Source organism: Scaptodrosophila lebanonensis, unplaced genomic scaffold (assembly GCF_003285725.1).
Source record: "Scaptodrosophila lebanonensis strain 11010-0011.00,11010-0021.00 unplaced genomic scaffold, SlebRS2 tig00001415-arrow-pilon, whole genome shotgun sequence".
NCBI lineage: Eukaryota > Metazoa > Arthropoda > Insecta > Diptera > Drosophilidae > Scaptodrosophila > Scaptodrosophila lebanonensis.
Window position 1 is genome coordinate 11,478,224 of NW_022060742.1, and position 24,843 is coordinate 11,503,066.

Below are 24,843 nucleotides of genomic sequence, written 5' to 3' on the forward strand. Positions count from 1 at the left end.
GTTTTTGTTATAACTTTAGACTTTTAAAAGACAGCTACGACAAAGAAAGACTAACACATCTATTGACATCTTGAGCCTAAGATATTAAATAACGCTTAAGAGAAACTACAAACTGATTTAACCATTTGGGTGTTGAAATATTTATGTACATATATAAAATCTTTAGTTAGAGCTATAGATATAGATTTTCTAAATTGTTAACAGAGCTTTAACGGAGCGAATTACATATATGTATAAACTAAAATTATAAAATCTCCTCCACTTTTTTCCTTCTGTTAAGTTCGAAACTAAAATATATGTAAGTACACTTGGATTTTGAATTGTTTTGACCCTGTGATGAATTTCTACTATTACTGGCATGTCGGAGCTATGTCATTTTGAAAACTATTTCATATTTCATTGGACATATAACATAAATAGAAAATTCTGTACGCAGGGCTCTTGGCAAACACCTTCAATGCATAAATCATGCATCAAACAAAAGACTCTACATAAGTTATAAGACTTGGCAAGCTATCCACCGTCAATAAATAAACAAAAGGCGTATGCAGCGTGTGGTCTCCAAGGACAAAACTACCGCGTAACTATGGGTATAGCCTCAGCTCCCCTCCAACCACCACAAGCCTCACATAGCACTTATTTATGGGCGGCCAGAGCGCGAAATTTACATACGAATGTGAATGCGAGCCGAGCCGAGCTGGCAGGTCCAACAAAATGACCTGCTGGCTGGGCTTACCTTTATGCGATGGCTGCTTGGATGGAGGGCCGGGCTGGGCTGGGCTGGTTGGTTGGTTGGTTGGCGCAATCAAAGGCCGTCTAGCGATTTGCAATTTTCATACACATGCGAGTCGAAAGCGCGTTCGCCATTTTGCCCAAACATATATCATTGTCTGGCCGATGCGAACCAAAAGCGAGCCAACCTGCGCGTCGTTGTCTGATTTATGATGCTATTTAGATTTCACGTGATTCGTTTTCAATGTGCGCGCCGCCACTGCAAGTCCGTCCAAAAAGATAGTACAAAGAAAAAAAACAAAAAAAACCCGAAAGAGTCGAATAGGAAAAAAAAATTGCACACAATAAATCGCGGGGAAATCTTTACCAAAAATTACAACACACAGCTGTGCGGTGCATAAATCTCGCCTCCCCAAATGAATGCAAAAAAATAACTCCGACACTCTATGCATTTTTAGAAAAATTAAAAAAAGGAGCAAAAAGAAAATCAAATCAAATCCATAACCCATTCAAAATTCAATAAAAAATCACAATCAATTCGCTGCAGCGTCGCTTCCTTCCAATTCAATTTGCTCTTTTTGCTTATCAACTATTAAAAGCAAATGCCGCCATATTTGCCATGAAATTGGCGCAAACGGAGCAAATACTTTTTTGCATCTGATTATCGATGCTCGCATTCGATTTGCATATTGTGTGCGGCATGGCATGAATAATTGGCCGTGCCGGCGACCCTAAGCACTAAGTTCATGACGGCCGCCGATTGACTTTGAATATTAGCTGAGGCCTGCTCTTAGGGCTCATTTACAGAGCTCTGTTTCGGAGTGGGCTGGGGGTGGGGGGGAGAGTTGCGGGGTGGTTGACGGTGGGCGCCAGCTGTAATTGACATGCAACTGAACGCATATTCTGAGCGCCGATTTGATATGATTATTGCCTCTAGACTCCGACCTACGCGGACCATGTAGTCTGGTGAGTGTACAGAGCCATGCCTCATGCATTTGATTTGATTAATTATAGCACAACAACAATGTGTACGAGTAGTATGCATGTTTGTTGTTCCGGCCCTGAGTATACTATATGCGTATATGCACATGTTTGTTAATTCAAATTAATTAATCTGCGCATATTGCACACAAGCAGATTGGGGACTCCGACTGAGATTGATGGCAGTGCGGATTGGTGCGAGCGCTAAAGCTCTGGATCACATATTAGAGAAACTGAGGAATCAAATAGAAAAAAAATTAAATATTAATTCTACTACAAGGGATAGAAATTGTTATAACGTACCTTTAAAATATGAATATTCCACACACTTTATATATAGTAATTATCATTGTTTCGAAATGCCATTGGGCTCAAAAGCGATTTGCTTCTGAGAACTCTCTATTTGTAGAGCAAATTTCAGCCATATCTAAGCCCTTTAGTGATTAAGAAAATAATCAAAAAAGAGAATGCTGCTTAAAGACAACCTAAAAACCAAATGAAAAGTAATAATAATTTTAGAAAAATTATCTAAAATATTTCAAAAGGTAAGCCTGTTTGTCCTTGGTTGTGACTCACCCAACTTCGATAGAAACATAGTGTAAAAATTAAGTATATAACGTTCGATTCAATTAGATATATATATATATAATAACTAAGTTATTTATAAAATAAATTATTTTCTCATTTTAACAATACTTGTATTCCTCAAAAACGATTGGGTGTCTCATATCTCTCATATCATTATAGGGTACTTAGTTGTCACGCATATACATAGCTCGAAAAAGCTAGAGATCCTAAATTAGATATAGGGCCGACTTGGAACAAATACACATCATCATTTATCAAAGCTTAGCTGAAATGGTACAACCTCCATAGCCAAACTATAAATGCAGGTCTTCATCTACTAAGCAAAAAGCGGCTTAAGAAAATTCAACCTGTAAATGGGGAAAAGCATTAGTTATTGAGAGTAATTACTAACATTAATTTTTGACTGCAGATAATCTGCTTTATCTGTACGTTGTCTAGCTTGGTACTAGATCAAACTTTTGAATACAACAGGGCTGGTTGCTATTTATAGAACTAGATAAATAGATTTAATTGTTAAAACAATTTGCTACACATATGTTAACAAGTTAAAATGTCCTCGAACAGGCGACTGTTGATCTACAGTATCACTGGATACTATTTTACAGCTTGCAGCTTGTATCTGTCGTATCGCATCTTTCTCTATAGAAGACTTATATATACTAGCCCTATCTAAGCTTGCAATAGCTAGCTCCCTATAAATTCCATTCTCACAATAGTTGCAGACGCTATGTCTGCAGTGTTGTCTTTATTTTAACGAACATACCATTCCCAATATAATTGTTGATATTAAGTTCTCTATGGTAATAAGATCGTCTAATCTTACGATAGGAAATCTTGTGCAAAGGTTTCTTTAGCTCTTAGTTAAGCTTAAGAAATCAGTTTGTATCGAACTCAAAAAGAAAACATATAGTGCTAAATAAGAATTACTAACTTGTTTATTTTTAAATTTCTCATTCTGTGAATAATAACTATTCTACTCACAGATTAGTAAAAAAAAAACACTGTTTGTAAACGTAAAATAGATTACAACAAAACTTACTGTACTGAAATAAATACGTGTATATAAAAATGAGGAACAGTTTCAATCTTGTTTCGTCCTATATACGAGAATATATGTATATATCGAACACACTCAAGTACCATTATGTTGCTTTATTTGTAATCCTCAGAGGAGCTGAATTCTGAATTCCTCACCATTGCCTCCCTCCCTCATTTATAATCACAAATGATTTACATTACAAGCAACTGCTGGCCAACAATGGCTACAGCTAAGTCGCATAAAACTAAATTGTTTTATTAATATTATTACTTGCAATTACTTAGTCACACATTTGGATGCACGAATCCACATCTCACTCATGCTCTCGACCCATTTGGCCTGCTCATAAGCAGATTAATTATGCGACTTTTCCTATTTGCACCGCACACAACCGTTCCACGAACGCATTGAAGATGGCAATGGGATGGGGTTGGGTGGAAAAGCGTCTCATATTTGGGGAATTTGACGCGGGTCTCTCTAATTATACGATAAGCAGAAATTGACCCCAAAACTCGCCTCTCACACCATGCAGTCCTAAATGTACGTGTCCTGTACACCACTCAAATCTTATTAATACATAAATCTGAATATTAATTTTGTGCCTCGCACTCGTCTCGTCGTTGGTCGGAGGAGGGGAGGGGAACGGGAGGAGGGTGAGGCAAATGGATTATGAACTCATATGTGAGCAACAAAGAGACCGTCCTTCGACCATTTATACGAGTAAGCAACAATTTAGCAGCATTTTCGTTTATTGTTTGCAATTAGAATTAGAAAATTGTGCGTATGTGTGTGTGGGTGTGTGTGTGTGTGTGGGTTTCCACATTTTGTGTTAACACATGTGTGGAAAATTATTTGTAAAAGTTAAATGTACAATGTTGTTGGTAAGCAGAAAATTAAACACAGTAGCCGTTACACTCTCCTCTCGTTCACTGCGATTAAGATATTAGTCAATAATATGTGTATGGCTCTAAATTGACTTTTTCGCCTTATGTGCGCCACATTAAAATGGTTTATGGATGGCCTTATTATTGTAACAGAAACTTCCAAAACAGGGCAAGGGTACGAAAATGCTGAGATATTGTTTTACTTTTTGGCAGTACATAGACCTGAGAATATGGTGATGAAGCAGAGAGAAATAGACGACAGGAAAAGAGAATGGAAACATAAGGGTGTTAAGAAATGTTTTAATATTAATATGCGATATTAACAAAAACAAGACCATGTGTGATTAATTTGTGCAATAATTTTATAAGTAATAATATTTCTTAATTAGTGCATTTTACTATTAATATAATATAATAATATTCTCGAGACTATGGCTTAGATTCGCTTTAGTATATAGAGTAGATACTGCTATTAAAAATGGTACAATTTGTGGCATAAATTTATAAACTGAAGTCAATAAGCAAGTCCAGCATGATTTTTTTTGTTAAATTCAGATTTTCTTCATAGTCGAATTATCGATCATATATTCAAATATTTCTTCAATTGAATTTGTTCAACAACTAAGTTTTGAAATGTAAATCCCAGACTGGTTTGTTATAGCACGTAATTATCTATTAAAAAAGTAAATTAAATTTCATTCAAGTAATATTACACTCGTGCACAAATTGTTTGTCGTGACATGAAGTTCATAAATCATAAATAGACGCAGGTTCATGTTTTTCGTCACTATTTTGTTTTTCTCTTAAATGTAAACTATGTTGAGAAACAGTCTTTATCGTGCAAAGTAAATTTAAATTTGAAATAACGATAAATAGTTAATAAATGATGAACTGCAAAAGCTTTTAAAAACTGAAAAATTATATCATTTTTTAGAACTGGGAACACTTATAGAATTTGGCAACTAATAATTTAATTGTATTTGAAATTTGTCTGTTTTCTTTGATTCTGATATTAAAGTATAATATTTAAGCAATTAGCGTATGTTTAAGATAATAATAAAAATCTTATTTCGATGCTAAGAGTCTTAAAAACGAAATACTCATATTAGAAATTACATTGAAATTAAAAAACTTTCATTGTACACATTTGTTTTGATATGGTTGTTGCTCAAGAAAAAATCGTGTGAATTACAGCCAACCAGATACGACTTCTAATTCTCAAGGATGATAGAGCTGTTCCCAAATCTAATCGAGTTGAAAAAGGACAAGCACGGCGAAAATGTAATAACAGGTTTATTTAACTAGCGAAGAGAATTTCATGCCCAACAGCAGCTTTGAATGCATCACAATTAACTATAAGGCGCACAATTCTTCATTCATATCCTCATTCATTCATTTTTGTGCTGAAGTTGAGAAAAACCCACATATTCAATGGGAATACAACCAGTTCCTTCTGCTCAACCACATACAACAACACGGAACAACAACAATGCCTGTAATTCAAGCGTGCTAGTAGCTTGTTTAAAGCATTCCCTTCATCAATAACCTACTGCTTTTTATTTGTCATAGAATAGATCTTGCGTAATATTAAACAACACTCAATTCACTTGTTTAATATTTTCATTTCAATAAAATTCCAATTAATCTTTATCTAGTCTACAAAAAATTAAAACTAAACCATTTGCTAATGATATTTTTGCATTTTCATATTTACATTCACACATACTTGTACACGACATAAATTTCCATACATATCACATTTGGCATATCTTGCAACAAAAAAAAAAAAAAGAAGAAGAAGCAAACCACAAATGTCAAAACTTTGCTTAGAAAAATATGCCAAAAGAAGCCATATCCATAAATTAGCTCTTGGCTCCAACAGCACGCATCCTTTATTTTCCTTCTCGCTCTCGTTTTGTTCTTTTGACAGCAATCGACACCGCAACGTAAACAAATTAACTAAATCAGTTTCTAATTGCAATTAGTAGTTGGTGTTACTTTCATGAGCTCAATTTTTGCTATGGCCAACGAAAATATATGGCTCATGGTCCATGGCCCATGGGCGTGGGTTCGGCTTGGCTTGGATTGGGTTTGTTTGTTTCTTTGTGGTCAGACAGAAGTAACTTTTGTTGTGTGACAAAGAACTTAGCACTGTGCTGAGGTTAAGGACGTTGTAAGTAATTTACGAGCTTACATTTATTTACCTATTTGCGTTTTTGCTAATGCATGGAAAATGGGTTTTTGGTTTTTAGTTATTCACAACTAAAATATATACCAGTAAGAAGAAATGTACTTATACTTGTAAATACGGGTACGAATGTAAATTCAAACAAAAACAGTGTGTAACAGTTTCGGTTTTTATTAAAACATATTTGCGAGTCATTTCTATGAGTAGCTGGTTTCGTTTTTTAAGTAATTTCAAAAAATTGACTATTAATAATATGTCAGAATATACGTACCATTGTTGAATATTGTGCTATGTTTGAAAAGTTATTGTTATCCTAGATAAGCTGTAAGACTATCACAAAAATTGATTAGCATGCCTGTTCCTTGAGTAACAGCAAAATAAAGGGTTTTTTATTGATAGGTACTTTATATTCAAATATAATTTTAATTCAGATGTTTACCATAAAACATGATTGACTAATAAGTAATCAATATTAAAACGCCTTTAATTTTCTATTATTATTATACCCTGTACCCAAAGGGTACAAGTGTATATTAGTTTTGTGCGAGTGCACATGGAACACACAGAAGGAGGCTTGGTAGACCCCACAAAGTATATATATTCTTGATCAGCATGACAAGCCGAGTCGATATAGCCATGTCCGTCTGTCCGTCTGTCTGTCCGTCTGTCCGTCTGTCTGTCCGTCTGTCTGTCTGTATGAACGCAAGGATCTCCGAAAGTATAAGAGCTAGAATAACCAAACTTGGTATACAGATTCTCCTGAGACCGAGAAAGGACGAGTTTGTTCATTTTTTCTGATCCACCCCCCCACTCCCCCCCTATTACCGATTTTCTATAACTCCCGTAATTCTTAGAATTTTGAACTAAAATTTGGTAGTCACATTAGGTTAGTTGTTATATAACCGTACACCAAGTCTCATTATGATAAAATGATCGGAAAGAAAGTTATAGCCATATAACCAGGCCCAATGCACACATACATACATATGTACAAGTACACAAACACGCATAAGGCACGATTCTGATGTAAATGTAAATGTATGTATGCATGCATGGAATATTTTATATTTAATTTAGTTAATTAATTAAATTAATTTAGTTAATTAATTTAATTAATTAATTAATTTAATTACTTTTTTGTGGGGTGGTACAGGGTATTTAAGAGTTGAGCCTGCTCGACTTTAGCATTCCTTTCTTGTTTTATAATAGTTCTTATAATTCAATGAATTAAGTGTATAATTTTTTTTTGTTTCGTTAACCCTGATAATAACTCGAAAAAAACACATTAAATAATTCTGCCAACTGCAAAACATTCCTTAGCCTGCAAAACTTTCAAATAAAAATAATGAACTGCGGCAGCTATCGATGAGATGCATTGAGAAATAATAAGCATATATTTCATTTGGCTTTACCTTTTGATGACTGCTAGTTTATTAACTTTTTGAGACAAAAACGAATGAAAACAGAGACATGGTTATGATTTACAAGAATTTATATCTTGTACCATATTTAAATGCTATTGATTTTGTGAGCAGTATGTATGTGTCATCCAACTTTATGAGAATATTTTCTGAATATACTGTCACTTATTCTTCCGACCGACTGCCGACATTATTTCTTATTCTAAATTCAAAATGCATCTATCTTTGAACAACTTAATTATTTGGATTTTTTATATAAAATGCCTTTTTTTTAAATATTTTATTCTCTATAATAATTTTGCTGTTATTATTACAATAACTTTTAGTAATCTGTTCTCAAATACCATATTTGGAACTCTGCATCTGTCCACTAAGCCCTCAAAGAATCTTTGATTGTTTTGATCAAAATTTTCTTAGTTATTTTAATTAGAATGGGAATTTCTTCAATTTGATTTCTTAGCCATGCTCTATATTTGTCTACCACCACCTTCCATGGCTTACTGCAATACACTTTTGAATTCCAGCAGCTACTAAATTACGTTACTTTTCGAAAATCTAAGTACCGCCATATATCAAAGCAAACGTCTGACGGGCCCAAATGCTCGCCATGCATTACCGCAAGTTGCCGTCGTGGCCAAAGTTGTTCGAGATGTGGATGTGACAAAGCTTTTAGTGTCACTGGGACCCCGATCCGACCCCCCGCAGCGAAGCTACCAAAGTGATAATTGAATTAGAATATGGCGTCACACATACATATACACTGAGTGGAGGCTATAGCTTTGTTACAACAAAAATTATAACACATGTGCGTTGTCATTTGGCCAGTGGAGGATTCTGTTTTGTGTGTAAGGGTATGGATAAGGGTAATGGTTGGGGTTGAGGTTGGGGTTGGAGAGCCCCAAGAAATATTATGCTTTTAACAATTTTAGCATTTTCTCCATTTACATACATCTTAATTATTTCTCAAGATGGTTTTTGTGCGGATAACACATACTAGCACATATGTGTGTGTGTGTTTGTACGTGTGGTTGTAAAATTTTACTGGTAGTCGTCGTCATTTTTACATTTGCATTTTCAGCTAATTTGCTTAAATGTTTTTAGGTGCCAGTGCCAGTGCGTGAGCCAAATAGGCGAGGGTTTGGGCCTTGGGGGTGTGGCATGTAATAATAATAACTTGCTACTTTGTCGTTCAACATATTTTTATGATTTTCTAGATTACACCCAAGCACAAGGACCACGCAGCAACATAAGCATCGGCAACGGCATCGGCATCAGCAGCCAAGAGAGTTTTACTAATTACTACACATGTGTTTGTTGGGGTTGGCAGACTTTAATTAGCGCATATACATTAGCGTGGCATCTTAATTTTCATGGCTGCCGTTGTTTACTCTACCCCAATATTAATTACATTTTAAATGTTAGCTTTGTGGCGCCAGCTTGCCTGGGGCCCCAAAACAAATATGTAGATATACATATATTCGAAAGTATCAATATCAGTCAATTGGCGGGCGTTAATTGCGGGCATCGTTTCAATCTTAGCATTCAAAGTGCCATAATTTCACACAAAATTAAAAACTTGCCAATGCTCTATTGTTATTATGAGGCTGGAACAACAGATCATATAAAGAGCAACCCCTAATTATGTGCTTACCTTGTTACACTAAATATGATCGGTTAATGATAGGGTATAGAGAAAGAGAGTGCGACAGAGACAGAGACTGCTGGTTGGGTTAGAGTGAGATGGAACGCGTGCCGAGCCCGCACGATCAACCCCTCGGTTGACTTTTGTGTTTGAAGTCAATTGGGAAAAATTAATTTAGCAAAAATCCATTGTACTCTACATACGACCGAGTGTTTTGCTACATTTTGATGAGGGACTGACAGTGGCAGTGAAAAGTAATTTGTGCACTAATAACTCCATACCATTGTTGCCACGAGGGTTATAATACACTGACAAAAAAAAAGTAAATGATATTGACAGAACAGAAAGCAGACCTCATTCCTTCGTATAGTTTTCAAATGACACCAAATAACTTGTCTTCAGGGGAATAGTTTACGTGGATATATATAATATTATTTTTTTCACTACTCGTATAGGAATTTCACATTTTTACACATCTTGAGCAAGGAACAGACATATGCCCCGAAAATCCAAATAAGTGTTGGTACAAAATTCTGTCATCTCCCTTTGCAGAGCATACAAATTAGGTGTTCAGTCAGTTAATATAGTTATTGCACCGGCTTACAGTTTTTCAGAGCCATAATAAGGCTATGATTACAAGAGATCAACAAATAATAATGCCATTTGGTCTAGTGTATTTTCTGCTGATGGAACACACAGCTAGATCAACTGATCCTTTACCATAAGCGATTCCTAGGGTTAAAAAGTGTACTAGAAAGCTCCAAATGTATCAAACAGGTTACTGTCGAGGCGTGGCAGACCCCATCTTATCATATAAGAAATAATTCTATCAAAAAAATATACAACAATACATGCCATTTATTTCTCTCAGTGTCTAACCCTAAGCACACAATTGACAACATTTCCCTACTTTCCCCTATAAGGAATTTTTAACTGTTTGTACCTTCACACTCATATACATAATCGCATTTACACTAATTGGGTGATGGTGATCAATCAAAAAATAAAAAGAAACAGAGTCAAAAAGCCGGTATGGACACAGACACATTCACACATGCAGACGCGCACACTCAGGAGTATTGTCAAAGCAACAGTCGCCCTAAAAACCTGAACTCAATGATCCGATTTCCGGTTGCCTGAACGAGATTGTGCATTTGGCTGTCAAGGTCCAACCCCCTTTGGAAGACGGAAGTATTGCGCAGCTGACTTTGGCACGACCCTACCAGATTGGTATGCGTGTGTTGTCACCGCTGCCATTATCCTTGCTAATTTCGCAGCTCAATGAGTCTTCATAAAGCGTTTTCCTTTGGTGATCTTTAATTGCGTAGCTTGATAGCGCATTACAAGCAAACGATAGACCCTGCGATGAGACCCATTTAAAGTGTGATAAATGTGTTTTTGACAACCCTAAGACTACGATGGAGAGTTTCCCCTACAGCAGATCGGTTTTGGTTGCCTATAGAGCAATTAGTTATCAGCTCAATGTTTGTTTGTTCATTATTCTAGATCTATGACAGTTTGATTAATTTGCATCATTTAATGAAAATCGCTGCAATGCTAAAAAATATTTAATTTCCATCTCGGCCGGTTTCTCTCTTCCCAAAAACCATTCAACCATACTCGTATCATGTATGTACTTACTTTGCTGTTTCAGAGCAAATCGTGCGGAAAAAATCTCTAAAAATGTTCGTATTTGCAAAAAGAAGTAAAAATCATAACATCTGCAATTAATCCGCCTGCTCTGCTTTTTGCCACACTCTAATACCCGGCCTTACCCAAAGCCATTGAAGGAACAACACTGTCTCGTGAACACAAAATTGATTTTTATAGATATTTATAGATTAAAAATTTTCCACATAAGCACCCAAAAATAAGTTCAAGAATGAACATTTGCTGTATAAATTTATTTCATTTCCTTGCTTCTATTTCCCCTATTATTATATATTTTTTTTTTTTGCAACAAGCAAAGACCAACCCTCATATGTGGATAGATTATGAACTTGAAACTGTAACAGTAGCGACATGCATACATGCCTCTGTGTGTGTGTGTGTGAGTTGCCTTGTGACTGAAAAAGTAAAGGCAACTGCAACCCACCCGAAATTGAGTTACTTACCATGTCGCCCTGCAAAAGGACAATTCTCAACCCAGCCCATTAAATTAAAAGGCCATAAATTAGTTGCTTTTAATGTCGACTGAAGATTTTTCGCAGCAGTGTGAATTTTACTCATTGTATTGATCGTCTCTCCTGTTGGGCCTCTGGGTCGTTTATCGAGGCTATTTAGCTATGTTTTATGTGTTTTTCATTCAAGCAATACTGCTAGCATACTATGTTTCAAGTTTAGAACTTTACTAAATTCATTTGTGCCTTCTGCATTTTAAACGCTAAAGGCGGCGTTGTAAGATTCAAATTAAAACTAAAATTTTGTTTAAATTATATTTTTGCGTTTAAAAAGAATTCGTTTAGAGCCCGAACCAACATAGCATTCGACCGTATGGGTCTCCCATTTGGATGAACATTGGACAGTCAATTCTTAATAGTACCCAGGCATTTGTAGGAGAGTTAAAGAAAACAAACTGCCAAGAACGGATCATCCTTCATGAAGACAATGAGAGCTCGGCTAACACACGTTTATCCTTCTTACTATATATATTTATATATATTTTTTATTCCCATACATCCAAGAAAAATCATCGTAAACTCTTCCTTTTCCGGTGCTTTAAAAATCCTTTGAAGCCCTCAAAAAGTTTGCTTTTGAGGTAACATCTGCTGAGGGGATAAAGCGCTGAAATATTTGGTTGTTACTGATATTCATGGAGAGTATTTTGAAAGATAATAAGACCGTTTTTGAAGAAATACTATATATATTTGTTTTTGCTCTCAATTCTTAACTTCTTAAATACTTATACGAAGGCTGATAATTCAAATTAAAAATAAAATATTTAGAAACTAAGTTAGATCAGAGCATTGGAACTAATTACATATATCTCCAAAAAATAAAGAGATAATGAGGAATCTAATAAGGAAAGACCAAATATTTGTTATACAAAATATTCCAAACAGCTGCATGGAAAAAAATATTGCATAGCATTGTTTTGTACAATCTTAATTCAAGCCAAAAAAAATTATATGATAAAATAAACATAGTAAGATACATTTTTTCCGGCAACTGGTTAAAAAAGTATTTTAATTGTTTGTCTTAAAAGGTTTATGTTTTAGAAGGTTCGGTCACATACGCCTTTTGTTAATCTTATGGGTACATAATATATGAACCTTTATATATGTACTATATGTGCTCGTATATTCAATTTCATAATTAAAAGTAAATGTCAATAATAATAATACGTTTCTAATTTTTTTAGGCTTTTAGCTTGCCATTTCGATACATATGAAAAGACTTAAAGAAACACAAAGTTTATTATTTATAACTCTATTTAGGCACGTTTGAATGAAAGAAGTCTATTTTTGTATGTAAGAAGTACGGGAACAAACAGCGCCACAAGAAAATTCAATGTTTTCTATATAATAACCATAAAATTGTGATTTGAATCACTTTATTTGGAAACAACCAACCGTTGCATAAGTCAAGAAGTTTAATTACGTCAGTGGGAGGTTCTAATGAAATTATGCGAATCTAATTGTGCGCTATTCATACTTACTGGTAATGAAACCTTCTACTTTATAATTGCTCCAAATATATGTATAAAACCAGTAAATTTTAGGTTAAGTTTCGTTTATAGAAAAATCTTGTGCTATTTGTTGCTTTTATGTAGCTGGGCTTTCATCAAGTAAGCCAGCACTTTTTTGCAGCCTAAAGCCACGCGCTTGTTCTTTTTTCGGTTCAGTTTTGTTGTCCTTAAAAATTGTTACATTCCTCTCACACAATCTCACAATATTGGCTGGTTTTAGGCCGAGCCTTACGTGCGTTTCATCAATATATTTGGCGACCTGCTCGGAGAATGTTGGTTGCGTAAATATAAATGTGGCTCCTGTGGAATATTAAAGGACGTTATTTTTGAGATTCTAACAATTGTATTGATTCCTGTTGGCACCTACTTGTGTGTTTTCTCCTATCAGTCGAGGGTTTACATTTCCAGTGTATGACGAAGTTCTTGTTGTCGGTGGCGATAATTATAGAGCGTTTGAGGTATTTAGGTGGATAGTTTTGGAACTCGCAAACATTGATTGTTGTATCGTTGATTTTGTAAAGATCCAGGTACATGCCATAGCTAAGAAGAGAGCCTTTTAACGTAGTCTGAAAAAAGAAAACAATGTGAAGATGAACAAATTTAGCGCTCAATTTCATGTTTACACTTTTTATTGTGCTATCCAATTTCGGACAAGTTCCTGGTATCATGTGTCCAGTAACGCCATGAATGTCTAGTATAATCGCCAGCAGGTAAATTAGCACAAACAAATAACTGCAATATGATATATATGAATATAGATTTAAAAAATGTTGAAATGCTGCTCTTACCACTTCAACATATTGCTAACTGTTTGTAAAATAATGAACGAACTGCAGAGCTGTACGGACTTGCTTATATAACCATTGCCAATCAAATTGGTTACGCAAATCAACCGGAATGCTTTTACTTTACTATTACTTTGTTAAATTTTCATGCAAATCATGAGGTCCAACTACCCCCAGGCAGACAGGAGACAGTCATAATTAAAAACTTAATGCCTATTAATAACAATAGCTGCTGTCGGATGTCAGGCATAAAAATGGTCAATTGATAAACTGTGCTCGTACAGAGTAGCGAAAACGAGAGAGCGCACGAGGTGACAAACGCTTAAACAATAGAAATTGATGAGACCGTAACGCATGCATTATATGGCAAATTAATTGCCATCACTGCTGAATTGTCAATCAAAAGGCAATAAATTTAGCCGGAATGGCATATGAATGAAGGTCGAAGACAAAATGAAAGTCAGGAGATGGGTACGGAAAAAAAAGAAGATATAGTTCATTAGATGCGAAAAAGGACATCTAAGAGTGTTGAAATTATGTCATGCAAGTATAAAAAGACATTTAAATGGATAATTTGCAGTGAAATTATTAATAATGATCCGGTTGTAAGCAGTTAATCCTAATTAAGAAGTACAGAGAAAGGCATTTAGATCGTTGAATTATTTAGTTACCGTAGTGCTGTGTTTGCTGTACAATTACGTGTAAGTGCTTTCCGTATTAGTTCAAAATTTTTGAACACGCTTTTAACTTTATGTTAATTTTAATCATCCTTAAAAATTAATTTTCTGTCTAATTTTTTTGAATGATTTTATTAAATAATAAACCATGGTTATTATATTAGTATTTGTACCAAATTAAAAAAAAAAACGTTTTTGTGATTGAAAATGTATGAAGAACTTTGACATAAACTAAATAATCAAACAACTATACATACGTACGTCTTCAAAGCATGGCATGAATTTTAAATCAACAAATACACAACCATAAATACATAAAAAAAAAACCGTGCAATCTTTGGTCCGACCCCTCTGTAGCATTGCACCTAAATAAATTGATGGCTGTTGAACAGCGCAGAGAAGGGCTCTAGTTGTACAAGGTACAGTTGTGCTAACTAATCCACTGGTGCAAGTCAAGGAAGTCAGCTTGAAGCATAAAATGCCCTTTAAAAAAATGGAGTAAGATGTTAAAAAGAGGGGCCAGAAGCAAGTAACTAGTGCGCGTCAGGCAATTACAAGAACAAAAAGCAACACAGACACATACGTGAATACGTATTTACATACAACTATAGCTACCATGCATGCACTCACACAAACACATTCACTCGTGTATAGGTGTGTGTGTGTGTGTGTGTATAAAATGTTCAAATCATCAAACAATAAACTCAAAATGGACTCCATCGCTTGTCGCACGTTTCATGCTCATTTTCGTGTCGAGCGCGTTAAAAAGCCAGCCAGCCAAGCAGCCCCAACATTCTGCTGCGCCAACTGCAGCAGCATTGTTAACAACAACAACAACAACAATAATAATAACACTCGCATCAAGTTCGTCTGTTTGTTTGTGTGAGTGCGACATGCGTAGCTGCGCAATAGCCATGCAACGAAATGGAATTGGAACACCGCGCTAGCCATTTTGAACAACGACTGCGCATGGCTGTGCGTGGTGTGGGCGTGGCCTGCGTGGCTGCGCTTCACTGAGTGCTGCTCAATGCTGTATGCATGTGTGTGTATGCCTACATGTATATATATGTGTATTCATGTATGCATGTATGTACGTATGTGTGTTCCTTTGTATGTTGTGCATGGCGAAGTTAATGAGCTGCTTTGAGCTCTTTGGCCACAGGTCTGCTCTTGATTATATTATGACCTTCTATGTTAACTTCTTGTTTTGCGCTTGTTGCTCAATTCTTGCCATACAATACAAAAACACATACACACGCGCACACAAAAACACGCACACACTTACTTACGTGTATGCTGCATTTTTAATGGGCTGCCGCTGTGAGCTCATTAACAACATTCGACTTGCAACAAATTAATGAAATCAAATATGTTGCACATTCGACAAATGTATTTGAGTAAAGGTGTTGTTGCTCTGATTGTATTATTGGCTCACGTAATTGAGATAAATGCTTTATTTAGCTAAACCTTCACAATTTACCTAAATTCTCGACTTTTTTCCAAAAAGTTGTTTGTTGCCATTATATTTTTTTTAACTAAAGCAGTTATTAATGATGATATAAATTTATGATAATATTAAATATTTGGTGGTAAAATTAATGAAGAACTTCTTTTAATAAAAGCAGAGTGGAGAGAGAAGAAAAACGTGACTGATATGTCTTGAATACATATATAGTAAGTATATCTTTAAAATTTTAAAGTCTGCCTTGAATCTGAGAAAAATATACACTCATGAAAGGGAGAGACTTTTATATACTTTGTCCTTAATACATTCTCAAATGTAATGTTGATTCAAATATTGACAAACATTTTTCAAGGTAAGGATAAGTACTTAAAATATATGCCCGCTGTGTGCTGTAGAAAAGCTGGCTTAAATGTCTAAGACATTTTTCATAATTTGTAATGTCTACTACATATGTACATAATCATCTGGCTTATTTGATAGTGGGAAATATTAATAAATATTTATTATAATAAGAAGATCGTTAGGGTAATTCAAACTATTCAATAATATATTCAAGCATGTAATTGCCAACATTCGTACTTCATATTAAAACGACATTTATTCAATGTTTAAGAGCTTACCAAAGTCAAAGAAAAATTGAGTAATTCTGTTTGGTAACAAAGATAAATATTTACACAATTCTGTGTATGAATAAATTTAAATAAAGAATACTGTTGATATTTTTTTGACAAACTTGACTTTTTAAGACAAACTTCAATAAAATTAAACGTTGTTTTTAGTTTTCTTAAAATTAGGCTAAAATTAAAGAATTTTCTGAACTGTTAGACTAACTTTCCATTCGCAAGTTTTGTGTATTTTATTTTGTGAAAGTTCATAGAAATATATATAATCTGTAGTACCAGCAAGACTTAGTATATTTAGTGTCATATTCCAAGAATGTTATAAAGCTATTTTAATACATTCTGCTCATTTTAAAAATCCAACAACTCATTCTAGATAAGCTGCGGTCACAACTTCACAAGCTGTGAATGCCTTTCAACATCCTTATGTATATTCAAAAATCTTCAAATATACCTTAAAAAAAGTAAAAAAGTAAAGTTATGCTTTTTAAAGGTGCTTCAGGTGCTCTCATCCGTATTTAATATCAGAATTTCAATATATTAAAAGAATCGATGAGATAGGGGAATTTTGCTGTAAATAATTAATAATTATTACAACAGAACAGTGATATGGATAAGCAAACACCTTTAAAATGAACATACAGCTTTATCAAATTTATATTTCTTCTATTTGACATCTGTAACTAACTTAAAAATACACAACAATCTCATGAAAGCCCATAAAAAACAATGTCACGCTCATTAAAAACGCATACGTACATTGTTTTGCCATAAACATAAACAATAATTCAAATTAATGTAACATACAAGCAAAGCAATAGCATCAGCAGCAACAACAACAGCAACATGAAAAAAGCCAACAAGCAAATGAAAAACACGGCATATTCAATGTCTGCCTACAAAAACCAGCCGTATATGCATATATATCACATACACACACACACACAAAGCTAGACAGACAGGAAGCAGGAATATAGACAGAGGCTGCCAAAGGCAAAAGCACCAGCAGAAGCCAACAACAGCCAGAACGCAGACCAACTCAATGGCTCATATATCAGCATCAGCATTGGAATCCACCCGGCAAACCCTAACAACGAAAACAATTTGGTAAGTTTTCGAAAATTTGCTGCACAAGCGAGCCGAGTGAGAGACTGGAGAGTGCTAGAGAGAGATGGAGAGGGGGAGTGTGGGGAGCGGATAGAAAATGGCGTCTAATCCGCAGAACAGGATGGCAATACATTTTGATTGCATGGCACAGTACTATGTTGTAGTCGGAGTCCATGTACAAAGCTTAGAAATAGACAGACAATAAAAGCTTCATGAAGCGCGCCCACCACAGCTTCTAAATGGGACACACACATCCACATTTCATGCCTGGACGAACGAACAAACGAACGGATGAACAGACGAACAGACGAACGAGCGAGCGAGCGAGCTAGCGAGGAGCATCATCATGAAGTTTTGTTGATTTTTATCATTTATCGATTTCGAATTTGTGTCGAGGGACAATTTAGTAGCCAGTCAGACAGTCAACCAACTCACTCTCTTAGCATCGACTATCTGTGTGTTTGTGTGCGAGAGTATGTGCATGTCTGTGTTTGAGTGAAGCACATACAATGACATTCATGAGGTGTCATATGAACGGGGGGTAGCCCAACAATTTGATGGCCGACTGCCTGGTTGACTTCTGTCATTGTCAGCCCAAATGCTGTTCAATCGCTGCGACAGTGAAGTACATTTTTGGCCAGCATGCGAGTGTGTGCTTGTGTACTATTTATGAGGCACATATCGGTATGGTTGGTTATAATTTAGCTGGTGACAGGGTATGCGCATTTGAAACTACAAACACACATACACACACACAGCCCCACACACAGTATTTAGCTTTTGGGGCTGTTTTGTTTTTGTGTTTCCCGTTCTTAGATTTTCTATCGATTTTCGTATGTACTTGGGGTTGTTATTTACAATCATTTGCTTTTAATATGGCAACGATATGTATTTATATAAATATTTGAGCCCATGAGCATGCGAGTAGTGTGTAAAAACTTTGCGCCTTGCTTTTATAGTTTATTGCGCTCGCTTTTTTTATGATCAGAAGTGTGAAATATGCCCGAAATTGATAAGATTTTGCAAAATGTTAATGGTAGCGTAGTTATAGAATTTTACAATTTATTTGCGCAAAGCTCCAACATATGAAAATGACTCACATAAACATTTCTATGAAGTCTTTTGGCCAAACAAAGACGAATTATTTTTATTTCATTCGAGATTGGTACTTAAAATTGTTCCCATTTGTATTTCAAGAGCAGCCGATAAATAAAGCGATATTTTTATAAATTAGCCGAAAAATTAGACTAATATAGTCTTTTATTATACTCTGTACATAAAATGTACAAGAGTATATTAGATTTGCGGGAGCTGAAAATGTAACAGGCAGAAGGAGGCGTGCCAGACCCCACAAAGTATATATATTCTTGATCAGCATGACGAGTCGATCTAGCCCTGTCTGTCTGTCTGTCCGTCTGTCCGTATGAACACCTGGATCTCAGAGACTATAAGAGCTAGACACACCAAATTTTGCACAAAGATGCCTTATGTGTGTACGCTGTGCAAGTTGGTTTTTTTTTTGGACCCCCCCTCCCCCCCACTTCCCCCCTATGGGCGTTTTCCCGATTTTCCATTCGTATTATCGCCTATATCTCGGAGACTATAAGACCTATGGACACCAAATGTAAGTCCCAGATACCTTATGTGAATACGCAGAAAATGTGTATTTTGGAATTTCCCTCCCTTGGGGGAGAGGGGAGAAATCGATATAATTTTTTTTTATTTTCTATAATTATTGTAAACATATGTACAGAGTATTTCAAAGTCGGGACACCCGACTTTAGTTTTTTTTTTACTTGTTTTTGTTGTTTATTACTGCTCCTTATCTCAATCATTTTTTTTTTTTTCAAATTTGGAAATAGCCAAATGTCTCTTCTGGACCTGATGGGGGCAGCAATTCGTAGTCCAATTAATGCAATTTCGTCATTAATTTTGCCTATTATCGTGTTCAAAAAGAACTTCTGCCTTTGCTAATTCAAAACGTCTTTCTTTCTGTTTCCATCGTTCAAAAACGTCACATACTTGTATGTAGTGGAAAAAAAACGAATAAGTTAAGGCGACGCCAAAAATTGTTCCAGCAACTAACTCTACCTTTTATATTTTCCCATATCTTTACGTTCACAAAACAGCTAATTTTACTATGCGACATCTTTCAAAGAAAAAAAAAACAATTCAAAAGATAAAAATTTTGAATTTTAAATAAGAAACCAACAAAAATGAACGAAATTTTGTGTTGCCTTGCAAATAAAAAAGTTGATTTTATTATTTTCAAAATTCCAAAATGTCAACAGACTCCATAATTTTCATGAACTTCAGCATGCGTTGCTTTAAATTTATTTTCATCTACTTTATAACAATCTACGTGTTAGAGAGTTTAATTGAACGTACTGACTAGACAGAAACACAGCACAGGTCGTTAATAAAATACAATTTCTTTAGTTTGCAATTCTTAAAAATAATTCCATTATTTGAAATAAAGCAAACAAATGCAACAAAAGTACACGAAATGGAAACTGCTAGGATCTGTTTGAGGAACTTCCAGTGTATAAAGTACAGGAGACTGCGTCCATATTTCGAGGCATTCGGGAAAATGAAATTGCTGCGAAAGTTGCGTTACTTTGCCAATGGCAGGGAGGTTATTTTAGAGTTCTATAATCCCGAAATAGCCCGTTTGTTTGTGGAGTACCACGAGGAAGAACAGAGAATCGAGGCGAAGTCGCGCATCAGCAGCCCGAGGACACCACCGATACTGCTGTTACATATCGTGGATGATTGCCTACAATTTATGGACAACACGGACTATGCAGACGTTTGCAATACATCTACCAATTGTACCAAACTATATTACCATATTTGTGATATAAGGAAGTTGACTTCTTTGACAGTGAGAGAGTTGTAGAACTATCTTTTTATGACACAAAACCGTATCAATGATCTCAGAGGTCGAAGAAATATTGTTCGCAAAACATCCATACATAAAAATGTGGATTTGCGTCACTATAAAGTATTCAGATTGGGAGGATTGTGTACGCGCTGCCCAAATTATATGTAATTGAGGGCGATCTGTATAACTTGTCTCTAAGATATTTCACTCTGCTAAAGTATTTAAAAGCTCTGAACTGGTCCATATTTTAATAACTTGACGACAGGAATTGAGAAACTATATCTGAACAGTTTTATATGCCTGGAACCGAGTTATGCACTGAAGATTATGAAGATTTACAAACTGTAATGGAAAACTTTCCCCATCATGATGAACTATTGCCCGCAATTGGAAAGATTGCACATTTGCTTGGAACCAGATATTGAAGATATTGAAAAAGTAATTCAAATACACATAAATTTGTATTGAAAAGAGATGATAAAGTATTTAAAAACTATTCAAGAAAAATGCATGATAATAAGTTCATTAAATTATAAATATAGCAACAGAACTTAATACACTATAATCACGGTTTGGAAAAACAATGTTTAATGTCAATTACATTAAGATAGTTTTTAGAGTATTTAATCGAGGACATTACATTTATTCAGAAGCTTCGACTTAACTTCCAAAGTATTTCTCTTCATAACTAGCATTCAATTCTCCTTTCGCATTTCATTCTGGCGAAAGCTAAATGTAAAACAGTGTTTTTCTTAGCTCTGGGCGCTTAAAAATGAGTTAACTCCATATATTCATTCGTAAATTCCTGCAACTGTAATCAAATAAGCTATTACTGCATATTTCGGGAAGCGGTCATAAGGTTATACTTACATCTTCCACGGCCATGGACATGCGGCAGAATAGTTGTACCTCTAAAGGCTTTTGCTCTGTGGGATTTCTAACCGATTTGAGTACTTCAAGGATATTGGCACAAAAGCCATACGAAACTTGGAATGGTCCGAACAGGAACAGTTGTTTAAGTTGTAAACAAGCTCTGCATATATTCAATAGTGAAGGAAGAAAAGCAGCCTCATAGTTCCTTATGGTTATTATCTCAAGTAATGGAACTGTGGCCAGGCAATTCAAAGTGTCACGATTACAATGAACATTAATGCCCTTCAGTGACGGTATTTTAGCTATTTCTTCAAAATTCGTAGCACGAAGTTGATCGAAATGTATGACTGAGGCCAAGGAATCATCCGAGCTAAATGAACTGGCAAGTTCTCCTACTTCGGTGTTGCCAACACGAAAAATTTCCATGGATAAGTCCTTTAGTTTCGGGAAATGTGCCGGCTGAGTGCAATACAAGCCGCCATTTGTATAGAAAAATAGTTCCTTCAGATTCTGGCAGTGTGGTGCAAGATCCGCCAAATTTCCCTTACATGATCTGAATATAGACAAATTCCGCAAATTCGTATTCGACTGGCATAGCTTAACCAAATCGCTGACTTCCACATCGAAACCCAGCTGAACTTCCTCAAGATTCCGTAAACGGCATAAGTTGTCTAGCCAACGCGCGCATGAGTCTGTTTAAATATTTCTAAATTATCTTTTTACTAATACTATCCCAAAGTACAAGTACTTACCATAGACATAGAGTCGCCTTAGGCTTTCTAAGTGCTTTAGAGCTGAGAAGAAGTAGTTTTGCATTAAAACACAATGGCTGCAACCCATAACCATCAAGTTCTTTAACGAATCCATTTTTCCAACATAATCGAACAGCATGCTCGTGTCTCCGATCGGGAATTCACTTAAATAAATCGTCAATTGTTTACAGTATTTCGAGCCCAATATAATTTGTCGCCTGTAGTACATCCGAGAGATTCCCATCAGAACACAACAATTTATATTCTTGCATAAATTCCTTGCACATTCTTTGGCCAAATCAGGGAATCGCGTGCAAGTATGTGATAGATGGAAGAGATCATTCACTCCCAAATACTCCATAGTGGAGTGCAAACACAAGTCATCCAGATCCAAGATATTCAGTTCAGCCATTACGATCCCTTCGGAAATAGTAAACTATATCAATTTTGTTATAATTTAAAACAAAAAAGTAGCTAATTTTTTATGAAACTCGTTTTGTTAATAAACTGATCGGAATGTAATTTATTTAAACAGGAATTTTTATTTTCTAAACATCTTTGAAAGCGCATACTGTGTCGATATAATATATTTTAGAGATGTAATCAATCCGAGTGAATACTAATATACTGAATTATTTCCGACAAGTTCGGCAATCGAAGGGGTGAAGAAAAAGCAGAAGAAAAACATTTCGACCCAATATAGTACTTATATTTATTCTCCATCTACACGATGAATTCATCTAGACATGTCCAACGGCTTAACCGTTTAATTGTCCTTATATAGGCATTCTCTCATCTGTTTTAGTGTAGTATTTTAATGTCGAACGATTTTTTACGGATCGTTTAATGCCAAGTCGACTAAATACACATGTATGTTTATGTAGCTAAGAACTACTAAGCTCAAGAATATTTAAGTAATATTAAAGCTATCCGTTTCATTGGTCTGCCTTGCCACAGAAAATAATAAAGATAAAAAATTTCACCTTGCTCATCTAAGATTGCAGAAAGACTACGAAGTCGAAAAATTGCATACCAATCTAAAGAATACAAGCATTTGAGCCCATGACTGATAAAAAAGGGTAATTGGTTTCATATGCTTTGCATATTTTAAGGCATATACTTGGCATATACTTGGACTCACGATTTTCAATCGTTATTTGTAACAATAAAGGGTTGATTCTAGGAGAGGAGGAATCTGGTTTTTTTTTTTTGTAATTTTTCACCAGTATTTGTTATCATTGATAACAGGATCAACCTAACCTAAATAGGAGAACTTTTTCTAAGAAAAATACGCTTCTACGAGGAATCGTATTGTTGGATTAATTCAGTTTATTTTAATTAACGATGTTACTTATGTTTATTGCAAATAACAATCTTTTACAAAATCCGTTTTATTCGAATTTCACTCAGCGGTCTCCTACTTTGGTTGGTCAATATCAATTGACCTCTTACTTCCCTGTTATTCGTTATTGTCGATTATCGATTACTTATTACTACTTCGCTATTCAATCACTATTCGGTCACTACTTAATTATTGTTAGTGATTGGGGTGTTCCTACTATCACCCATTCCCACAATATTATATTTAATATTTAAATAAATATTGTAATTTAGAAGATTTCCGTGCTCTAGGTTACATGACATATTTGTTTACAAATTATTTGCCTGTCTGATCATAGCGTAAATCAAATCAATCCCTCTTTCATATTAGCATGTAATCCCAGTAAAGTTGGCCATTATTTTTGAGGAAATTCGCATGGATGCATAGCGAGCATTTCAAAATCCAAATCTTATGCAATTTTCTTTGCACACGCTTCTTTAGACGTCAACAATAAAGCAATTAATCAATTATATTGACACGCCAGATACAAACAAACTGACCCACGAAACCCGATTTGAGCCGAGCAGCTCAGGCGGATTGCAATTTTTCAGCAAGCGGATTAACAGGCCCAGTAAAATTATACACTAGGGACACGTACGACCCGAGCCCGAGTTTATTGTCTCTCTCTCTGTGCGTGTGTGTGTGTGTTCGAAATTCTATTAGCCTCAGCCTCAATAAGCGGCTTAAAACTGGTGAGCTGACAAGAGATTTACCTGAAAACTGAGCAATTCAGACGAGTCAGCGGCACGTAGCACTGAGACATACGAGTACGAGATTGAAAATGAGAACCAAACGCCTGCGCAGCTGGCAAAAAGAACAAAAACAATTCAAAAGCAATTCACACTCGACCGCCAATTGCTGGAAGTTGACTTCAGGCGCGTACTAAAACAAAAAGACAATAGGATCGAAGGAATGCTCGGTATGAACCGAGAGCGGAAGTAAAGGAAGTTATAGATTCGTAGAATCAGGCATGTATGTACTCGTACGTTGCCAACTGAATGAGTTTGCAGGTTTTGTTTCAGTCAGCAATTTCAGATCATTATATAATGCTGTTTGATCATCCAAAAATACACACAACATCGGCGGTGTAACACGGCGGCTCTTTATTTTAGATGATGTGTGTGTTCGTTGCTAAT

General features: G+C 35.4%; 3 protein-coding genes across 3 annotated transcripts; 1 reads left to right on the forward strand and 2 right to left on the reverse strand.

Annotated features, from left to right (window-relative positions):
* Positions 1 to 13,190: 13,190 nt before the first annotated feature.
* On the reverse strand, positions 13,191 to 13,895 carry LOC115632853. The gene is made up of 3 exons (XM_030530113.1): positions 13,787 to 13,895; positions 13,531 to 13,729; positions 13,191 to 13,463 (listed from the first exon to the last, which is right to left on the reverse strand). Exons 1-3 carry the CDS (start codon positions 13,829 to 13,831, stop codon positions 13,240 to 13,242), a joined length of 468 nt encoding a protein of 155 aa, XP_030385973.1. The 5' UTR covers positions 13,832 to 13,895; the 3' UTR covers positions 13,191 to 13,239.
* Positions 13,896 to 20,098: 6,203 nt separating this feature from the next.
* LOC115632808 lies at positions 20,099 to 20,212 on the forward strand. Its single transcript, XM_030530060.1, has one exon. The coding sequence runs from the start codon at positions 20,099 to 20,101 to the stop codon at positions 20,210 to 20,212; it is 114 nt and encodes a 37-aa protein (XP_030385920.1).
* Positions 20,213 to 21,266: 1,054 nt separating this feature from the next.
* Positions 21,267 to 22,825, reverse strand: LOC115632112. Its single transcript, XM_030529105.1, has 3 exons — positions 22,327 to 22,825; positions 21,572 to 22,266; positions 21,267 to 21,512 (listed from the first exon to the last, which is right to left on the reverse strand). The coding sequence occupies exons 1-3, from the start codon at positions 22,736 to 22,738 to the stop codon at positions 21,468 to 21,470; spliced, it is 1,152 nt and encodes a 383-aa protein (XP_030384965.1). The 5' UTR covers positions 22,739 to 22,825; the 3' UTR covers positions 21,267 to 21,467.
* Between the last annotated feature and the right edge of the window lie 2,018 nt (positions 22,826 to 24,843).